Source organism: Drosophila suzukii, chromosome 2L (assembly GCF_043229965.1).
Source record: "Drosophila suzukii chromosome 2L, CBGP_Dsuzu_IsoJpt1.0, whole genome shotgun sequence".
Classification (NCBI taxonomy): domain Eukaryota; kingdom Metazoa; phylum Arthropoda; class Insecta; order Diptera; family Drosophilidae; genus Drosophila; species Drosophila suzukii.
Genome location: NC_092080.1, coordinates 4,140,526 through 4,159,152, shown reverse-complemented (window position 1 = coordinate 4,159,152; position 18,627 = coordinate 4,140,526). Strand labels below are relative to the sequence as shown.

Here is an 18,627-nt window from a genome sequence, read left to right as displayed (position 1 = left end):
TGATAACACGACGCAATTTAGTTCTATAGTGAAAATTCGTTTTTCATATCGATGGAAAAGCGGCCACGATGAGCGGCAATACACACGGACTCAGCTGGTTTCCGCACTTTCCCGACAAATTCGTGTCCTGGGGCCAGGAAATCCATTTGTACGAGGTGCGCCGCAAAGATGATCACAGCCAGAAAAGTGAGGTTTCCCCTTCGAAGACCTTCATATTTCGATTATAATCAAATAACATATTGCAGGTCGCCTGCCTTATATATCCGTGAACTACCTCGCCAACGAATCGCACTATCAATATGCCCGCTGCGTGGCCGCCTCCTATCACAGTGACCAGCCCATTATTGCAGTGGGTCTGGCGGATGGCAAAATCGGGATCTGCAACTTCCGGGACACCTACGACAGCAGCTGGGAGTATAGTGGGTGATCCAGGGACACCACTTGTTGGCTCTGCTTAATGGGTATCTTTCATCTTGCAGCCCCTCGACAGCAGCGCATGTGCACCTGCCTCGCCTGGAACGAACTGGATGCCAATATCCTGGCCATTGGACACGATCGCCATCGGAACGATACATGCATCACCATCTGGGACATCGAGCGGGGTGTTCCCAAGGAGACGGCCAACTTCTTTGGCGTCGGCGAGTCCGCCAACTCGATTTGCTGGGATCGCAACCATCGCACTGTCATCGCGGGCATGAGCCAGAAGATGATCAAGCTGTTCGATCTGAGACGTGAGTCGGTTTATAGAGATTTCCCTATCGATCATATATGTATAAACCTAATATTTCTGGCTAAATTATCTGCTGAAATCAACCTAATTATGAAGTTATATTGGGTATATTCAGGTAGTTTAGTCATAGTATCACATTTTAGATAGCTCTTTTGTAGTACACCTTATAAAGCCTTAAGTATAAGTTATAACTGACTTTATAATAACTCATTATAATAATTAACCTAATCTTAATCCTTCCCACAGAAAGCAACGCCACCTGCCAGAGCATCCAAACAAAGACAGTCCAGGGACTCTCGGTGTCCCCCAATGGCAACTATCTCTGCAGCTATGTGGACTCAGTGATAACACTGTGGGATCCGCGAAATATCAAGAGCCCTCTCAGGCAGATCCAGTCCTCGAAGAATCATCTGCAGATCGCCTGGTGTCCCACCAGGACGAGCCTGCTCTCCTCGCTGCAAAGAGATTCCTCCTACATTACCCTCTACGACATTCGCAGTGTGGATACCGAGAACTCCGGAGAGATTTACCATGTGAAACGACAAATCAGCCCCTTTCCGGCTAAATATCAGCACAGTGGGAAGTTTGCCTTTGTCAATTGCCTGTCGTGGCATTCGAGAGATTTCGAGAGGGCTCTCCTTTTGGCGGATGCATTGAATATACTGGATTTCCGACTGCCAGCCACTCTGCACACGGCGCACAGCAATCGCCGGCAGTTGCCACTACTTATGCAGCGTCCCCTTTACACACCCGCCTCACCGACTTCCACCACGGCGATCACGCCCACCCACCAGCAGCAGCCCACGAGCAGCTGCAGCTCAAATAGCAGAAGTTCCCTGGATCTGAGCAGTCCCGGTGGCTCACCCTTGAGTGTGGAGCTGCTAGAGCCGGAACTATTTGAACTCGACCTGGTGGATGAGACACGCCAACGTGCTCTAGAGGATTATGGCATTAAACCCGACAACAAGCGATTTGCTGAGCTCCATTTGACACCGTATCTGCGAAACGTGTGGTCCACTCTGAACAATGTCTACTCCGAGGATCGGTTGACGGGCTTGAAGGCCACTCTGGGCGTAAATTTGGGGCACACCTCGGAGGCCTTGATGGCCAGCTCCCGCATAGAATCTCAGGTGCTCCAATGGCCAGAGGGCATCAATAACTCCAATAAGCTGATATGTTACAGGTAAGTTTCCAATGAAAGGGATCCATATATGTTATCCTTTATCCCAAATGCCTTTCAGGAGTGAGCAACGTGACCTGGCTCTTCAGCTCTGCGGCTGGGCCTTCGAGCAGGAGCTGGAGCGCTTTATTGACCAGCTGTATGCCAACAAGGAGTACAGCCGGGCGGCCATGATCTGCGTGTTCCACCTGAAAATCTTCCACGCCTGCAACATCCTTTCCTCGGCTGCGGACAACATGAGGGATCCCAGCATGTACAGGATCACAGTGATCGCTTTGTCCAGCTTCAATGCAGATCGCTGCAGCTCCACGTGGCGGAATCAGCGCTCCAGCGCCAATATGCAGATACACGATCCACATCTAAGGGCTGTTTTCTCCTTCCTTACCATGGAGAAGGATAATTTTGATGCGGTGCTAAAGGAGGAGGGCGTTTCGCTGTCGGATCGCATGGCCTTCGCCTGCAAATATCTGTCGGAGACCAAGCTGGCTGACTATGTGACGCAGCAGATCCAGGCGGCCATAGATGGTGGTGATCTGAATGGCTTGCTGCTCACTGGTGAATCATTGGACGGTATCAACATACTGCAATCCTACATGGACACAAGCTTCGATGTGCAGGTGAGAGGGGTCATTGGCTAGAAAGAAGATACGATTTATGTTGATATGCATTGTTTCCTAGACGGTAGCCCTGGTGGCCATCAACTACTTTCGGCAAGAGCACTTCGCCGACAAGCGCATCCAGTACTGGATCGCCAGCTACCTGGATCACCTCAACAGTTGGGGTCTATGGGAGAAGCGTGCTGAGCTGGACATCAAGATCGAGGGCATACGCGCCTCTTCACGAAGTTCTCGGACGGTATTTCTGTCGTGCAACTTCTGCGGCAAGTCTGTGTCGAATGCCTTGTTGGACGAGCCACGGCCACGGAGCACCACCACCAGCACCAATCGGCTCTCCTCCTGCCCCAGTTGCCGGAAGCCCCTGCCCCGTTGCTCGCTCTGCCTGATGCACATGGGCACCATGGTGAACATGAGCATTGGGGAGACCTCAAATACGACGCCCGAAGTTCCCGGCCGGCAGACAAAGCCCTTCTCCAAGTGGTTCTCTTGGTGTCAGACCTGTCGCCACGGCGGTCACACCGAGCACATCATGCAGTGGTTCAAGTGAGTTGAAAGTCGATTATTGCGAAATTTTGACCTTGAGTTTTGAGCTACTTTTTCGTTTAACAGGCAAAATTCAGAGTGCCCCGTGTCGTCGTGCAACTGCCGCTGCTTCGATATGGATGGCACCAAGCCGAACACGCTAAGAGACATTTCCTAGCTGTCCGGAGAACCTATCCACAGCCCTTACTCGCCCATGCCATATGCATTAAGTTGTTGATTTGTTCCAAACGCGCGCGCCTTAAACAAACTCAGAAGTGTTCATTGTACTTAGACAAGGGATGTGCCCGTAGATTTAGTGTTTATGACCTACCAGCTTATAGCTGCTCAATTGCATTTTATACTTACATTCAAATAAAGGACAACAAAGAAAACACCCCACTTGTTTTGGTAAGCGATAGAAAATACATTATTCCGGATTAATGAGGAGCAGATCTAATAAGAACTAAAGGCACAGCCCGGTCTCTGCCGCCACACGAACAGTGTGTTAACACACAAAAAAGCGGTCATTATATTGTGTTCCGATTTGCTAAATTATAATCTGTGTCTTGTTCCACAAAAAAAATATAACAAGTTAGTATCAAATAAGAATGTTTTGATACCCTATCGTATAGCGAGTTTAATGACATTTGAGCCCCGATTTTTATATCAGCAGCCATTCTGCAGGGACTGCTATACATAAAATACGATTAAACCTTCTGTATCAGTTGCAATTACGAAGGGACTGCTATAAATAAAGCTGATACTTGATGCAATGCGACCAGTTTTATGATGGAGATGAGGCGTCAAACCGAAAAAATCATCTGGCTGGGCTGCGTGCTCCTTCTTGGAATGTCAGTTGAGACCAGGGAGCAGGATAAGGTAGTCTTTTCTGCCAATAAAAGAATAATGGACCAGACACTACGCGTTATGAATGAAACAGAGGACCCTTGCGGCAATTTTGAAGACTATGCCAAGGGCAAATATGGAAAAAGTTATAATTTGTACAGCGATTTCAATTTCCGCTTGGCGGTGCTGGAGAAGATGGACCCCAAGTTTTTGGCACTGTTTGAACAACTCAAGTGTAGAAACTTCGAAAAGGGAAGTCTGGAGGAAAAGGCTCTTAAACTTTACAATGCCTGCGAAATCGCTATGGAGAAGGAGCCAGATTTAAACTATGCCAGCCTAGTGCAGCCGGACGTAGATCTCACTTGGCCACGTGGAAATCAGTGGCCAAGAGAGAAATTCAATTGGCTAATGACCCTCGGCAGACTACGTCGATATGGCATGGATCTGTTGTTTCGAATGAACCTAGAGTTGGATCACCAAGAGGCCAGCAAGTACATGATATCCCTAGGCTCACATGATTTTGTTATATATGAATATTACACCATTTGGGGTGAAGTGGATTGGCTAATGAGTCGGGGATTCAACAGGAGTCGATCTGAGTTCTTGTTTAGAGATATGAACCGGCTACAAATGGATATAAGAAACATGCTCGGTAAGGGAAGATTTGATAGATCCCGAATAACCATTGAGCAGCTGGACAGTGAGGGATTTCCCATAAGAAAATACCTAGAGGTCGTCTTCGGTCGCTCTTTCCCTCCAAGTTTCGTAGTGCTTGTGGACTATTTGGAATACCTGGTGAAACTCAACGATTTAATGAATTCCTATGACCAAGAAACTGTGGCTACTTATCTAATGTAGATTTTTGACAATTTCATGAGATCGTCTCATCGCATAGAAACATATAGGGAATATGATTTCGTATGTGCCCGGCTTGTGAAAAACTCAATGAAATCTGTCAGCTATCTACTCTATGAGGAACACTTCTTGGGCCAGCAGAAATTAAAGGAATACGATGAGCAAGTACAACGGGTATTCGAAGCGGTTCGAAAACAATTTAAAATAAGACTAGACAGAAATCGACTAAATCTCACGACCTCTTATATATTATCACTAAAGAAGATCCTGAGCTCCGTTACTGTGAGTGTAGGCAATGTAGCCAAAAGCATGGGCTATCGTCGCTATTTAACAGACTTCTATGCCAACATTAATCTGAAAGATGACGACGATTTTGCCACCATTCAATTGAAGGTCTTTGAAATGGAGACCCAACTTAAGCTACAGAAATTAGAAAATCCTGAACTCATCGAACCCTACCCGGGATACGAAGAGGATGCCATTCTGGTGGGCAATGGAACATCTATCGTACTGCCATTTCCTCTAATGGAGGAGCCCTTTTTTACTACCCGTGGTCATGACGTTTTTAAGGTATACAAAAATATATTAGTAAATAAATAAAATAATATAATAATTAATTGTAGGTTAGCGTACATGGCTTTTTAATTGCCAAGCAAGTGTTGTCGGCTCTATTTCCGTATCCAAAACTATCTTCATCATCTGGCTGCCAGAAATACAATGAACTGGTAGGTATATTTGATGACCTGGGAAAGTATGAAGACCATTCTGGGTGCATTAGTCCACGAGAATGCGAGATGACCAACTGGAGGGACATCATAATAGTGCTTCTGAATCTCCGAGGGATCAGGATTCGACCAGACGCAGCCCAGCTTCACTGATAAGCCGTTGAAACAACTTTTCTATCTGCATTTCGCCCAGAATCAACTTAGTAGCCTGTTTTACTATACCTATAATCCAATATTTAGAACCTTTAATCCTTTGCGATACTTGCCCACTTTTGTCGAGGCATTCAACTGCTCGACCGCTTTGTAAGTCTTGAACTAAAGTACTGATTATAATAATTATTTAAGTAGCAATATTATCTTTTAAAATTTCTTGAATATATATATTATTATAATAATTATTTAAGTAGCAATATTATCTTTTAAAATTTCTTGAATATATATATTTTATGGAGATTTTAAAATCTTAATTGTATTTCTAGGGAATATTCGTATATATATTAATTTTTTGAGGGATAAACGAAGTTGAATGTATTATAGTCTACGAGATATTTGAACTAAGCTTTGAATTTTAAGTTGATAACCGTTACCATACGGCGATTTACAACACTGTTATATTATATAGACTAGCTTTTTTTTAAATCGGGCAACGGTCACACCGCTTCGCACGTTTTTATGCGGCATTATTATTTTTTGTTGCTTTCTGACGTAAATTTGGAATTGTTGAGCCCCAGAAAATCGTGCTTCCACTCGTAAGGCTTAAGTGAATGGTTAATAATAAGTGATAAGAAAAAGGCAAATAGCAAAAGACATAGTGAATGGAAAGAACGGAAAGATAGAACCCATAGAGAAGAAATATTGTGGGTAAGTAAGGGGTGAAGGTACAAATTTGGGGGCTGGGAAATATACCTACATATGTACATATGTATGTAGCATGTGAGTGCCTTACGGAATTCGCAGCACAGCGCTTTTGCCACTAATTAAGCTAAAAATATTAAATATTGGTATAGCTGTGATAATAATTTCCCTTTACTTGACCTTTTCAACTTTTTAGTGTCTACCCCAAAGGCTTTTGTTTAATCTGACTGGCCAAAAACTGGTTTTCCATTAAGAACTCCCAAGTTTAAAGCCTGCAGCGCATACAAATCTAAAATGCAAATATGTACACTCAAGCCATGGCTAAAAGTTTATTTATATTTTGTATGAAAGATCAAAGAAGGTTTCTCCAAATAGCTTTTTGGCGAATTATTAAATACCTTTAAGTGACGTAGCTTTTTCTTGTTGATCTGGCTTTATTTAGCTATCGAGACAATAAATACGTTTGTGAAAAAAAAAAATTGAAACATTGCCAACTAAAATTCAACGCATCTCAGGCATTTTCACCGCGTGACCCCTTCGAAAAACGAAAACGCACAATTGTTGGCAGCGTTTTTGAATGAGTTTCGCCGGGGAAGTAGAGCATTAGAAAACCCATTAAATAGAACGGTAAAAATTAAAAGAGATCGGAACTTAGGGCAAGCTTTAATTGTTATTGGTTTAGCTTCTTGTTTCCATTCAAAAATTGGTAATAAATCAAGTGGGGAACCCAAAACACAACTTAAACGAAACGAACCGTTTATTATGTCACTCTACTAAATTTAGCACTCTGCGCATTACGCTCTTTTTGCTCTCTTCAAGCTTTTCTACACGGGGAAAAATATCATATTTTAATTAAATATATAGAATAAAAGTTATTAGTTTCCATATTTACTTATCATACTTGATTTTATTGATAGGACCTGAATCCAAAATTTCTTATTTTCCCTTTTAAAATTTCAAAAAACAACCTTTAATTTACTTTAATTTTTTGTATTTTAGGATATATGAAATATATATTATTACGCTAAGATTAGAAAAATGGTTGTACCTTAATATTGTCAAAATAAGATGGATTGGTTCCTCAAAAACATCCTTTTTAAGGGAAACTTGAAAGATTTAAGAATTGGTTCCAATCTTTTCTCATCGTGTATGTCCTTCTATTTTTTCATCAGACATATAGCCGCTAGCTAATTTACGCGTTGTTTGCTTTTCATTATTTGTCTTTATGCCAGTACCGCTGTTAATTACCAGTTCCTACAATTCACAATTTGCTATTTGCAAATCAACCGGCAAAGTAAACAACAGAGAGATATAGATACCATATAGAGAGACAAAATTGCAATCGTAAAACAGCTGACGAGTGGGTCTCTCTCGAAAGTGCTTAGTCGTCTCTTTTCAAAAGTTTTCCTCAGTTATGCCTGAAATGTGGAGGCGGAATCAAGTTTCGCCCGGGAACTAAACGTTACGTTTCTTGCCCCTTAATAATAATTTACGATTTTTCGAACGAAAAACGAGACATGAAAATGTGAAAACCAAACAACGAATGGCTTTGAAATAAGACGCTTCATTGAGTTTTAGCTTTTTTTTTTACTACCAAACAAAAGCCCCAACTTAGTGAGAAAACTTTGAATAAACATCGACCGAAATTCACGATCAAGGTCAGTGCCAAATAAGTAATTAATTGTGTATTTTTCGGTTGTTTACATGTGAGCAAAAATAATTGGAACTCGTTTTTTTATCAGTTGAAGATAAAGTGGGTTTTGTGTTAAGGAAATGCATTCATGCTTGGAAAACAAAGGTTAAACCGGTATGATAACGCCGATGAGCGCATAAACCCGTTTAACTTGTCCAAGAACCAGTGCAAAGCTCGGAGATATTGTGATTTATTGAGGCCCAACAAGTGGTTTAATATAAATATGCACAACTAATACCGGAAAGTGCATTCTTGTTTAGAAAACTTGAAGGATTTTCCTCTAATATACGAATTTTTTTAAATTAACAAATTATTAGAATAATTTCATTCGGTGACGCAATTGCCTTGCGTTATGTAGTACAATTAAAAAAAAAGTGCTCTCTGGGAATTTTATGACTTTTGTCTCTTTGTAGTTCTAAGCAAATCATGACATTTCATTCAAAACACTAAATTATTTCTTCGGTTTTCCGAAACCCCCGGCATATAAATTCGCAGTTCCTAAATGGCGAACATCTTCCTGACAATGCATTAAATCGCTGTAAGTTGCTGAATTATGTGGTCTAGTGTCCGCATATAACGTCACTCGTCTATTTATTCCGTGCACTGTCTACCTAAACAATTTCAATTATGAAGTCATTGGCGAATAGTGTGCCAAATTTCTTTGTCGTTAGCTATTTATCAAACTTAATATCCAGTGAGTGATAGGATTATATAAAAACAGGGGGAGTGTGCATCGATATAACATACCCCTAAGCATTTATTGATTCTATTAGACGACATTAATGCTTGTACCAGTCGACTTAGGACATCAAGTGGTCTTGAACTTGTTCTATTTTTGTTTTTCCAAGCACACGCAATGGTATTAACATGTGAAAGAGACCTTGACTAGAGGCCTCAATGCTTTTTATTTATTTTTAATTTTTTTAAGAAGGCTAATTATTATTTGGGCTTTTTGTGTGGAATACAAACTTGTTCCAAAAGATTTATGAAGGGTGAAAATATATTTCTTTTTGAACTTTTTAATCATTACAAAATTGAGTAAAAATTTTCAATTATTTAATTTCAGTTAATTAAAAATACGAGAGGCGGAGCTGAAAAGACTGCCCCAAAATCCTGCACCCATTACACACACCCACACACACTTCGCCAGAATGTTGCGTAACACGCCCTTTGGTGCCACGCCCACCTACAAATTACTCCTGGGCTTCGGACTGTGCTCCCTTGGGGGCGCCATGCTATATGCCTACTTTAAGACCCGTGATGACGAGGAGGAAGGGGACTCAAGAGACCAGCAACAGGCATCAGGGACTAGGGGACAGACCGCGGAACAGAAGCCCCAGAAGGAAGTGTGCCTCAAAATCGTAGTGGACAACGAACATGTGCCCCTGATAATGGGTCGCGGTGGTTCCAATATCAAGCTGATTGAAGAAAAGACCCTCGCCAAGATAAGATTACGGTAATTGGATTTGAATTTTATCGACCGAGGAGTTCCTCGCTCGCATTCGCATTCCTCCCTCGCTTACTAATAAAAATCCACTTTATCCTCTAGGGACAAAGACAGTGGTCACAAATTCTGCGACATTAGCGGTGTTCCCGATGCCGTCAAAGCAGCTCGAGTCCTGCTGATCAAGGAGATTGAGCGAGCACCAGTGGTCAAGGTGGAACTGCAGGTTCCCCAGAGACTGGCCAACAAACTGAATGGACGCGGTGGCGAACTCATCCAGGAGATCCGGAGCAGTTCGCTGGCCAAGCTGAATATCGATCCAAATGGTCGGAATGGCAAGGCCAAGATCACGATTGTGGGCAATCAAAAGCAGGTGAACATAGCCCGAAAAATGCTCGATGATCAGATAGAGGAGGATGAGGAATTGGTCCGGTCCATGGAGGAAGTGGAGCAGCGTCGGGAACCACGTCGATCGCCCACCAACAGCATTGCATCCTCCAGCTTGTACTCCTCCCAGACATCCTTGAGTTCGCACACTCAACCCAGGGATAAGCTGATGGCCTCCAAGGGCGAAGGGAAGCCTATGGAGGTCTATGTCTCAGCCGTTGCCTCACCCAGCAAATTCTGGGTGCAACTAATCGGGCCGCAGTCCAAGAAACTGGACAACATGGTCCAGGAGATGACCAGCTACTACAGTAGTGCCGAGAATAGGGCGAAGCATGTGCTCACAGCTCCTTATGTGGGTCAGATTGTGGCCGCCGTCTTCAAGTTCGACGAGAAGTGGTATCGCGCCGAGATCGTGGACATTATGCCGAACCAGTACAATCCTAAGGAGCAGGTGATCGATCTGTACTTTGTGGACTATGGTGACAGCGAATACATTTCTCCAGCGGATATTTGTGAGCTGCGCACTGATTTCCTTACGCTCAGGTGAGAAGTTCTGCAAAACGGATGGGTGAAACAAAAGTCTAATCAAATACGCATTTAACCATTTCAGATTCCAAGCTGTTGAATGCTTCTTGGCCAATGTAAAGTCCACCATCCAAGCTGAGCCCATCACCTGGCCAAAGTCATCCATCTCCAAGTTCGAGGAGCTTACAGAGGGTATGTTTTGATCCATGGGCTTCAGACATATTTATGATTAATCCCCGACCATTTTTAGTGGCGCACTGGAGGAAGCTGATTGCTCGTGTGGTAACCTACAAGGAGCGCCCAAAGGCGACAACTGCAGTTAATTCCGCCGCCAAGGAGGGCACACCGCTGCCCGGAGTGGAACTATTCGATCCTGCAGATAACTCTGAACTGAATATTGGTGATCTGATGATCACACAGGGCTTTGCACTGCCCCTGGACGATTCGTATCCGGTGCGATCACGCTCCTCGACGCCCTCAAGTAACAGTGACTCGACCATTGAGGAGCTGTGCGTCAGCAATCCCGTGACTCCACTCACGCCCCACTCGCCCATGTCGATGTCCATCGATATAGAGAGCATTGCGCAGGCGGAGGATGAGCATCTTGCCCAGCAGCTGCAGCATCTACAGCATAAACTGAACGGAAACGATGTAAGAAGCATTAATCCGGCTAAACTGACGGCAACAGACCTCGAAAACGGGAATAACAACAATGCCAATACCACAAACGGCGGTAGCACGCATTAGGAATCCACATTGTTACTAGTTATCCTCGCCTAATTGTTAATAATATTAAGGCTGGATGAGCAGCTCACCACTTGACTTGTACATAAAAGTATAGCTCTTAAGGAACTTATTATATAGGTACGAAGAATAAAACTGTTTATTTTATCGCCGTGACTGATCGACATATCCTAGATCCTAAACGCTGACGATGGACCGGCACAGATCCTTAATTGTTTATAGCAAGCTTTGCCATGTTACTTATTGTTAGCAAGAACAAGAAAAACATTTGTACATCAACAAAAAAAATACACAAAAGATCACAAATTTATCAAGAGAAATGCATTTTATAAGAACACCAAGCTTAAGTCTATTAAATGGGCCTGTCTCGGGTTTCTGTTTATCATAATTTATTTTTTCTAACATTTTTTGTCAGAAATATAAGAACTTAAACTATATTTTTGCTGATTAATAAAATATAATGGGCGATTTAAAAATAATAAAGAATATGAATCACCTGCATTCTTAAATCTCCACGAAACAGGCCAGTTTACAGTCTTGTTTTGGGGGATTTACCCCCCGCTTAGATTAGGATATCGTTTGTGGTATTTATAGCTATGGGTGGAAGGTATATAGCGCGGATCTGACTGCGCAGGCGTGCAATTTCCATGTCGTCCCGCTCCATTTCCCTGATGAGTTGCGAGAACTGCACTAATCCCTCGCGGTTTCCGGGAAAGCCGTGACCCTTGATGACCTCCAACTGGAGCTGCATCACCAAGGGAAACACCTATGTTGCAAAAACAATTAAAGATTATGGAATATTATTATTAATTTGTTCTTATTTACGTGCTGCATCATGAGAATCATCTCTTTTCCAGCGGACGCCTTTGCTTCTGAGAGTTTCTTGGAGTTTTCCGGCTGATTGACACATCGTATTATATCCATAAGTATTTGTTTGGCACTCTCATTGTTGAAGTTGGCCAAATAGGACATTTTAAACGTTTATTGGCAGTGTTTAATCTATTTAAAAGAAATATTCAACAATTAGCTGGTTTTGTTTTGCCTTTTTGTTAGAGATGAGTCATGCGGGGACTGGAACTATCGGTAGGTGATGTATATCGGTATACGTTTTTCAATATTTGTAAACATTAAATAATTTGCAAGCAGTTACTTGTATAAATGTTAGTATTAATTAAATTAAACTGATGTATGCTAGTTTTAAAAGTTTGCTGTTGAAAACTTTTCTTCAATATTAGACTCTTGGTTTTGTTGTTATCGATATCTGCGAGAATATCGGTTGTCCATTTTGGCGGTTTGCCTCAAACAGCTGTAATTGGCTGGAAAAATATAAATAATAATATTCATTAAATTAAGCCACAAATAGTCAAAGGTATATTAAACCCTACAAATAATTTAAATCATATTCCTGGGCTCCTTACAGCAGCTCCTCTCTAGAATCGCAACGTTTTCCAACACCGCCCAGGTGCAGTGCTAGAAAGTGCCGAAAGTATGTCACGTCGGAACGTCGAAAGCAACGACAAAAGACACAAATAATAGGAAAAAAGCTTATTTTGCGCAGGCATTCGCATATCTCAAGTAAATGCAAGACCATGAAATTGCATATTTAGTACGCGCCACCAAATTGTGAGATACATTGTGGAGTTTCCAGCGCAAGAACCCCCGAGCAAAAGCAACAACAACGAAACGCAGTTCAGAGGGCCACTGCAATTTTGCGAGAGTGTGAAAAGTGCGTGTGTGCAAAAGAATACAAAGTAAAAAAGGGGGGGACAACGCAAGAGAAGCAGTGAAGACAACAACACACAAAAACACAAAATACCTACACAGAGAGAAAAGCGCAAAAAAACACCCGCACACCCATACAACTCCAGCGTCGAGTCAGCAAATTGTGCCACACATACAAAACGGAGAAAGAGGAAGAAGTGGAGGAAAAAATAACAGCAACAGAGGTGCTCTTCTCACATCTCCAAAACTCCCTCCATCGACGAAAACCCCAAAACTTTTCGAACCTCCAAAACTCCAGATCTGCAAATCTCCGGAATGAATCGCTCTGACGGATTGGTACGACGATCGGTGAAACCCCGGGAAAACGGGGGGGCCGAGGGCGGTCTGAATGCCAACACACCGGATGACAATCAGGATGCACTGGACAGTTTGAAGGACCAGGAGGACAACATCGACGATGGCGACTCCAAGGAAACACGACTGACGCTCATGGAGGAGGTCCTGCTGCTGGGACTCAAGGACAAGGAGGTGGGTGTGGGCCGTAATAGAGTTTCCTTCCCTTACCTTATCTCTTATCACCTTACGATCGACTAATTAATTGGTTTCTTTCGCAACAACAAAGGTTGCCTCTTCCTCACCTGTTAACAGACGTCTGTCTCTCTCGTTTTCTCTCTTTCGCAACCTTTTGTTTGGCCTTAAGTGCATCGCGGTCCATCTTCAAGCAGGGGCTTAGTTAAAAGGGGGTAATCAAATGAGTAATACTACCATAGCTTTTCGGAAATTGGGTGGGATGTCAATAGGGTTACATCGAACCATAGTTGTTTTAACTATATTTATTTCTTATTGTAATATTTAACTGAACGTTACGACTTTTGGTATGTGGCCAGAAATTGAAAAAATTATTTAGTTGACACCAGTCATATGTAAATATGTATCTTTAAAACTATAGTGGAGTTTAATAGCATTTGTTCGTCGTTTCTATTGCTATTCGTAAGGTTTCTATTACCTACTTCATAGAGCGGAAAGTGCCTTCTTCCAGTTACCCATACCAATTGTATTGAGTGTAGATGATAATAGATTATTTTTATAAATGTATTGAAATATTATTTCTAGAAAGTGTTTTGGGTAGAGGAAATCCCAATCTGGACTTTTTAGAAACTGTTTTTCCCATTTAATGTGAACCCCCTTTTTTAGTTTTTAAAGATAAGGCCACCCATGTCTTACCAACTTCTCCTAAGCTTTTCCAGTTTGTTGAGCAATACACCATCAAATCTTTTGACCAGACTGGTGAGCAATGCACAATTAGCAAGAGTGCCAACACCATTTTCCTAACAACTTGTGCTATTGCCATTAATAAAAGTCGAGACGTATGTATTTTGTAAGGGCCTTATCGGACGTTCTCTAATCTTTTCACACTAAAAACGTGCTACTGACTCCAAACTTTGTTTTAAAGTGGTTGTAGTATTTTTCTGTTTAAATGATAGTCATATAACTGGTTGAGAGAAAAAATGCCATTAATGTATGTATAATAAACTTTCTGAAGGAACCACTTTGATTATTGTCCATACTATTATTGTATTTAAATCATACACTGATTACTTTAAACTTTTCTGAGAATTCTTCACAATATGAGTAGCTCTTGAGAACATAGCACCCACATATATTTCTTCGATTAGATAATATAAATGAAGGTAGTGTAGTTTAGGCTGAAATATCTCCGCGTAACCATTGCTCTTTAAAAACATCACTCAAGCGAACTCGTCTCGGGGCTCTGAGAGCATTCCATCAAACGAGTTTTCCAATAAGTGGTTAATTTGCATACGATTGTAATATTCATAAATCTGCGTATATTTTTGGGATGATTGTCCGTACAGCCGAATCGGCATCCATACGTGCCCCATTACTGCGAACCGGCAGATCCTCATTTCTCCATTGGATTCGCTTTTTGTATTTCACTTGCCTCGCAGCTTTATCGCTCAATTGCTGTGCGCCTGTATACCCTATAGAAATATGGCATGTGTGTCTTTGTGGGTGACACCACGTCTATTTGTTTTCATTATTTTGCCTGCAGTGCATGTGTATGAACACCACATACCCACCCCCAAAGGGGCGAAACGAGATGAAAACAGTGGGACGTGTGCTTGTTGCTCGCTTTTGTTTTACATTCTTCTTCTTTGTGCTCTTATCAGAAACATTTCATCCATTTGGTTAATTGTTTGAGGAAGTACATACTATCCAAGTTCTCCCGTTCTTCGCATTCATCCGCTTCCCATTTTTCTTTGGGACTTTCTTATCATCAGTACGTCATTCATTTTTTGAAACCATGCAATGTACTTGTACGGTATCTACCAGTGCCACGAAAAGTTGCTGATAAGAGACTGTGTTCTTTTATTGAACCTGCAAATGATTCACTTTTATAAATTTCAATTCGGAACGATACCTTATCGATGATTATATAAAATTTAATGTCGTGAAAGGCTGTGGGTACCTGAACTTATCGGTTAGTTATTGGTATAATTGCTTTAAATTATCTTTAATTTTCATGTTCACTATATGTTCATTATGATAAAAAAAACGTACGTATATATTATTTTAAGGTATCTCCTATAGGCAGAAAACTATTATCAGACTTTTATTGGTTTTTTTTACAGGCGTAGATAAGCTTGGATATATTAACTGAAATTATCATTCTATTTTTGTACACCTTTTTTATTTTTTTTTTGAAAATTACCACTTTCAAACCAATAAGAAAAAAAGTTCCATTAGGTTTTCGGAGCATTTCTTTTAGTCGTTCCTTTTACAATGTCATTTCTTACACCTTGATAGGTAAGACCTAAACCAACTCAAGTGTTTAATGTTTAAACAGGTGAATATTGCCGTCTGAGAGCTTTACGACTTGGCAACGACTTAATTATTCATTTTTTTCACTCTTAAATATGAACAGACCAACGCTTTTTTATTTGCTTGATTCGCAGACTTAAACATTTAAATTTCAAAACCTTGAAATATGGGAAAGTAACACTTTGTTGTGGTTCTTAAAATAAAAATAGAAAATAAACTATGGAAACGATATAAATATTAATTTCGATGCTGACACAGTTTTAGAATAAGAGTTATTATTTTTCCCATTAAGCTCTGTGTAGTAAAAATCTATAAATAACATTTTTAATTACATTCAGGGCTACACATCTTTCTGGAACGACTGCATATCAAGCGGTTTGCGCGGATGCATTCTCATAGAACTTGGACTGCGCGGCCGCGTGATGATTGAGAAATCTGGAATGCGACGACGTGGCCTATGTACAAGGTATATAATTAAAAACAAATGCATATGCATATCTCTGAAAAAAACAAGCTAATTAATATTTTGTTTTACAGAAAATTAATTCTGAAATCGGATCAGCAGACGGGCGATGTTCTACTCGATGAGGCACTCAAACACATTAAGGAAACAGATCCCCCAGAGACGGTACAGAGCTGGATTGAATATCTCAGTGGTATGTGTGTTCAGTCGTCCCAGTTTTGGCCAAGGATATATAATAATACTGATTGTTGTGGCAGGTGAAACTTGGAATCCATTAAAGTTGCGCTACCAGCTGAAAAATGTACGCGAACGTCTGGCCAAAAATCTGGTGGAGAAGGGTGTGCTCACAACGGAAAAGCAAAATTTTCTACTCTTCGATATGACGACACATCCGCTGAGCGATAATGTTGTCAAATGTCGCCTGGTTAAGAAGGTGTGTGCAGTAAAGGTCAAGGAAGCTAAGGGAAACAAATTAAAAATGTATTTTTTCAGATCCAAGATTCTGTGCTCTCCAAATGGGTGAACGATCCACAGCGCATGGACAAGCGGATGCTGGCGCTTATCTTTCTAGCGCACGCCAGCGATGTGATCGAGAACGCTTTCGCGCCGCTGAATGATGACGACTACGAGGTGGCCATGAAACGGGTGCGGGAGCTGCTGGATCTCGACTTCGAGACGGAGTCGGCCAAGCCGAATGCAAACGAAATTCTGTGGGCGGTGTTCATGGCGTTTACGAAATAGATGATCCTCTGATCCTCTCCGCTCCTCTCAATAGCACACATATACACCAACCCAAAACCGAGATACACACCCCACATCTGGAATACATTTCGCTGCTTTTGTTTTAGAAACTTTGCTGTGAGCGGAACCGAATCGGGCGATAGGATTTTCTTAAATGGCAACCACCCCAAATATCAGTTTCAGTAATATATATTTTTTAAGCGAGACTATAAAGCAGCCATACAGCCTATATAAATATATGTTTAACAAAACTGCAATAGTATCAATCAACTGCACCATTGTCCTTTGTTCTTTTTTGCTGTTCCTTGAACATTTTGACATAACAATGTTTTCCAAACGTATTGAGTAAGTTGTGTTCCACGGCAAATAGAGTTTAGTTGATTATTTCTCTTGCAATGCTAATCAAAATGTAAGATGGAGAATTCGAAGCTGCAGCATTGATTTTGTAATTATATATCTAATACTAATTGTAAGCCAACAAAAAAAGATAAACTCTGATAAAGTCTGGGCAAGCTGCGTGCAAATGTCTTTTGTCAAATATCCTATATATATTTTAATTAAAATTTCCAATTGTGTGTTTAATTGTCACGTATATTTGAGTACTTTCCAATTATTTGTTTGCGCGACGAAAATCAGTTTAAAACGTTTCTCGAGCTCCGCAATTTTACCTTAGTCGAACATAGTTACACACAGTATGCACACCCACCCACATGAACAGACAGACAAATTCACACGGAGCGACATTCAATCTAGGCAATGTTTTTATTTAAATTGTTAATGAATTTCGGGAACATTGAAGTTGAAAAACCTTTTCTAACTGCTAAAAGATAAATAAAGAACGACAAGAAGTGGACAACAATAGAAAAGAAAAAAAATATGTAAATGTAAAATGTGCACGTCAAATAATAATAATTCTTAGATATTTAAAGGCCTAATAAAATACAAATATAAAATATATAAACGACAAAACATTGTCATTTTTTTGGAAAATGGTGGTGTAAAAATTGTTTATTATAAACATTTTCATTTATTAAAATATGTTTTTAGATATTTTCAGTGGCTTACAAAACAGAACAATGTAGTATGTATTTTTCAAGACGTTTTTATTTAATATCTTTCGCATTTCGAAATTTAAGTAGTAGTTAATAATATACAATAATATATTTGACTATGAGAAAACAAAATAACGAATTAATTTATTTTTTGAAAACCAACTATATTTTAACAGATATGAACGTGAAATTTCAATTGATGGTAGCAAGTGTCAGGACATCAAAGAGAAAGCAATTTACCCACCATGTTGTCCTGACACTTGACCTTCGAGAGAACTAAATTGGAATCAAACTTAACCTGGTAACCGATGATAGTTTTCACAATGAAAGACGTTGAAATGTAGATATGAAGTTTATGCCGATGGTAGCAAGTGTCAGGACATCAAGAGAAACGAAATTAAACTTCTTGGAATCCTGACACTTGACCTTCGGAAGGACTTAAGTTCGCTCTCTGCTTTCGTCAAGAACCAAGCTTTGACAGGGATGCCGAAATGAATCGTCTCAATGGAAACCTAAAAATTGGTGGATTTTTAAAATATATATGTATGTATATAAGCTGATAATAGAGTGGAAACTATAGGTCAAATAACATCTGTATTGAGAATTAGCACTATTGTGTCCGATTAAGAAATAGTTATTATCAGATATTGTTAATAAATGTATTATATCTCTGTGGACGAGGGTC

The 18,627-nt window shown here is 40.8% G+C and overlaps 5 protein-coding genes across 6 annotated transcripts; 4 read left to right on the top strand and 1 right to left on the bottom strand.

Moving 5' to 3' along the window:
- Positions 1 to 51: 51 nt before the first annotated feature.
- On the top strand, positions 52 to 3,441 carry mio (GATOR complex protein mio). Its single transcript, XM_017090040.4, has 7 exons — positions 52 to 186; positions 246 to 419; positions 480 to 731; positions 977 to 1,913; positions 1,972 to 2,527; positions 2,589 to 3,070; positions 3,137 to 3,441. The coding sequence occupies exons 1-7, from the start codon at positions 69 to 71 to the stop codon at positions 3,225 to 3,227; spliced, it is 2,610 nt and encodes an 869-aa protein (XP_016945529.2). The 5' UTR covers positions 52 to 68; the 3' UTR covers positions 3,228 to 3,441.
- Positions 3,442 to 3,844: 403 nt separating this feature from the next.
- LOC108006244 (uncharacterized) lies at positions 3,845 to 4,753 on the top strand. Its single transcript, XM_070996386.1, has one exon. The coding sequence runs from the start codon at positions 3,845 to 3,847 to the stop codon at positions 4,751 to 4,753; it is 909 nt and encodes a 302-aa protein (XP_070852487.1).
- A 1,380-nt stretch (positions 4,754 to 6,133) lies between these two features.
- papi (tudor and KH domain containing protein papi) lies at positions 6,134 to 11,464 on the top strand. Of its 2 annotated transcripts, none has more exons than XM_017090213.4 (5): positions 6,134 to 6,336; positions 9,090 to 9,479; positions 9,573 to 10,397; positions 10,465 to 10,571; positions 10,630 to 11,464. In XM_017090213.4, exons 2-5 carry the CDS (start codon positions 9,175 to 9,177, stop codon positions 11,124 to 11,126), a joined length of 1,734 nt encoding a protein of 577 aa, XP_016945702.3. In that variant the 5' UTR covers positions 6,134 to 6,336; positions 9,090 to 9,174; the 3' UTR covers positions 11,127 to 11,464. The 2 variants fall into 2 exon arrangements, with proteins under 2 accessions (XP_016945702.3, XP_016945703.3); XM_017090214.4 differs by lacking the exon at positions 6,134 to 6,336 and adding an exon at positions 7,749 to 7,988.
- On the bottom strand, positions 11,430 to 12,189 carry LOC108021475 (protein C10). The gene is made up of 2 exons (XM_017090216.4): positions 11,949 to 12,189; positions 11,430 to 11,889 (listed from the first exon to the last, which is right to left on the bottom strand). Exons 1-2 carry the CDS (start codon positions 12,093 to 12,095, stop codon positions 11,686 to 11,688), a joined length of 351 nt encoding a protein of 116 aa, XP_016945705.1. The 5' UTR covers positions 12,096 to 12,189; the 3' UTR covers positions 11,430 to 11,685.
- Positions 12,190 to 12,589: 400 nt separating this feature from the next.
- On the top strand, positions 12,590 to 17,482 carry sau (Golgi phosphoprotein 3 homolog sauron). Its single transcript, XM_017090208.4, has 5 exons — positions 12,590 to 13,373; positions 16,025 to 16,152; positions 16,224 to 16,342; positions 16,407 to 16,582; positions 16,642 to 17,482. The coding sequence occupies exons 1-5, from the start codon at positions 13,161 to 13,163 to the stop codon at positions 16,888 to 16,890; spliced, it is 885 nt and encodes a 294-aa protein (XP_016945697.1). The 5' UTR covers positions 12,590 to 13,160; the 3' UTR covers positions 16,891 to 17,482.
- The last annotated feature ends 1,145 nt before the right edge of the window (positions 17,483 to 18,627 follow it).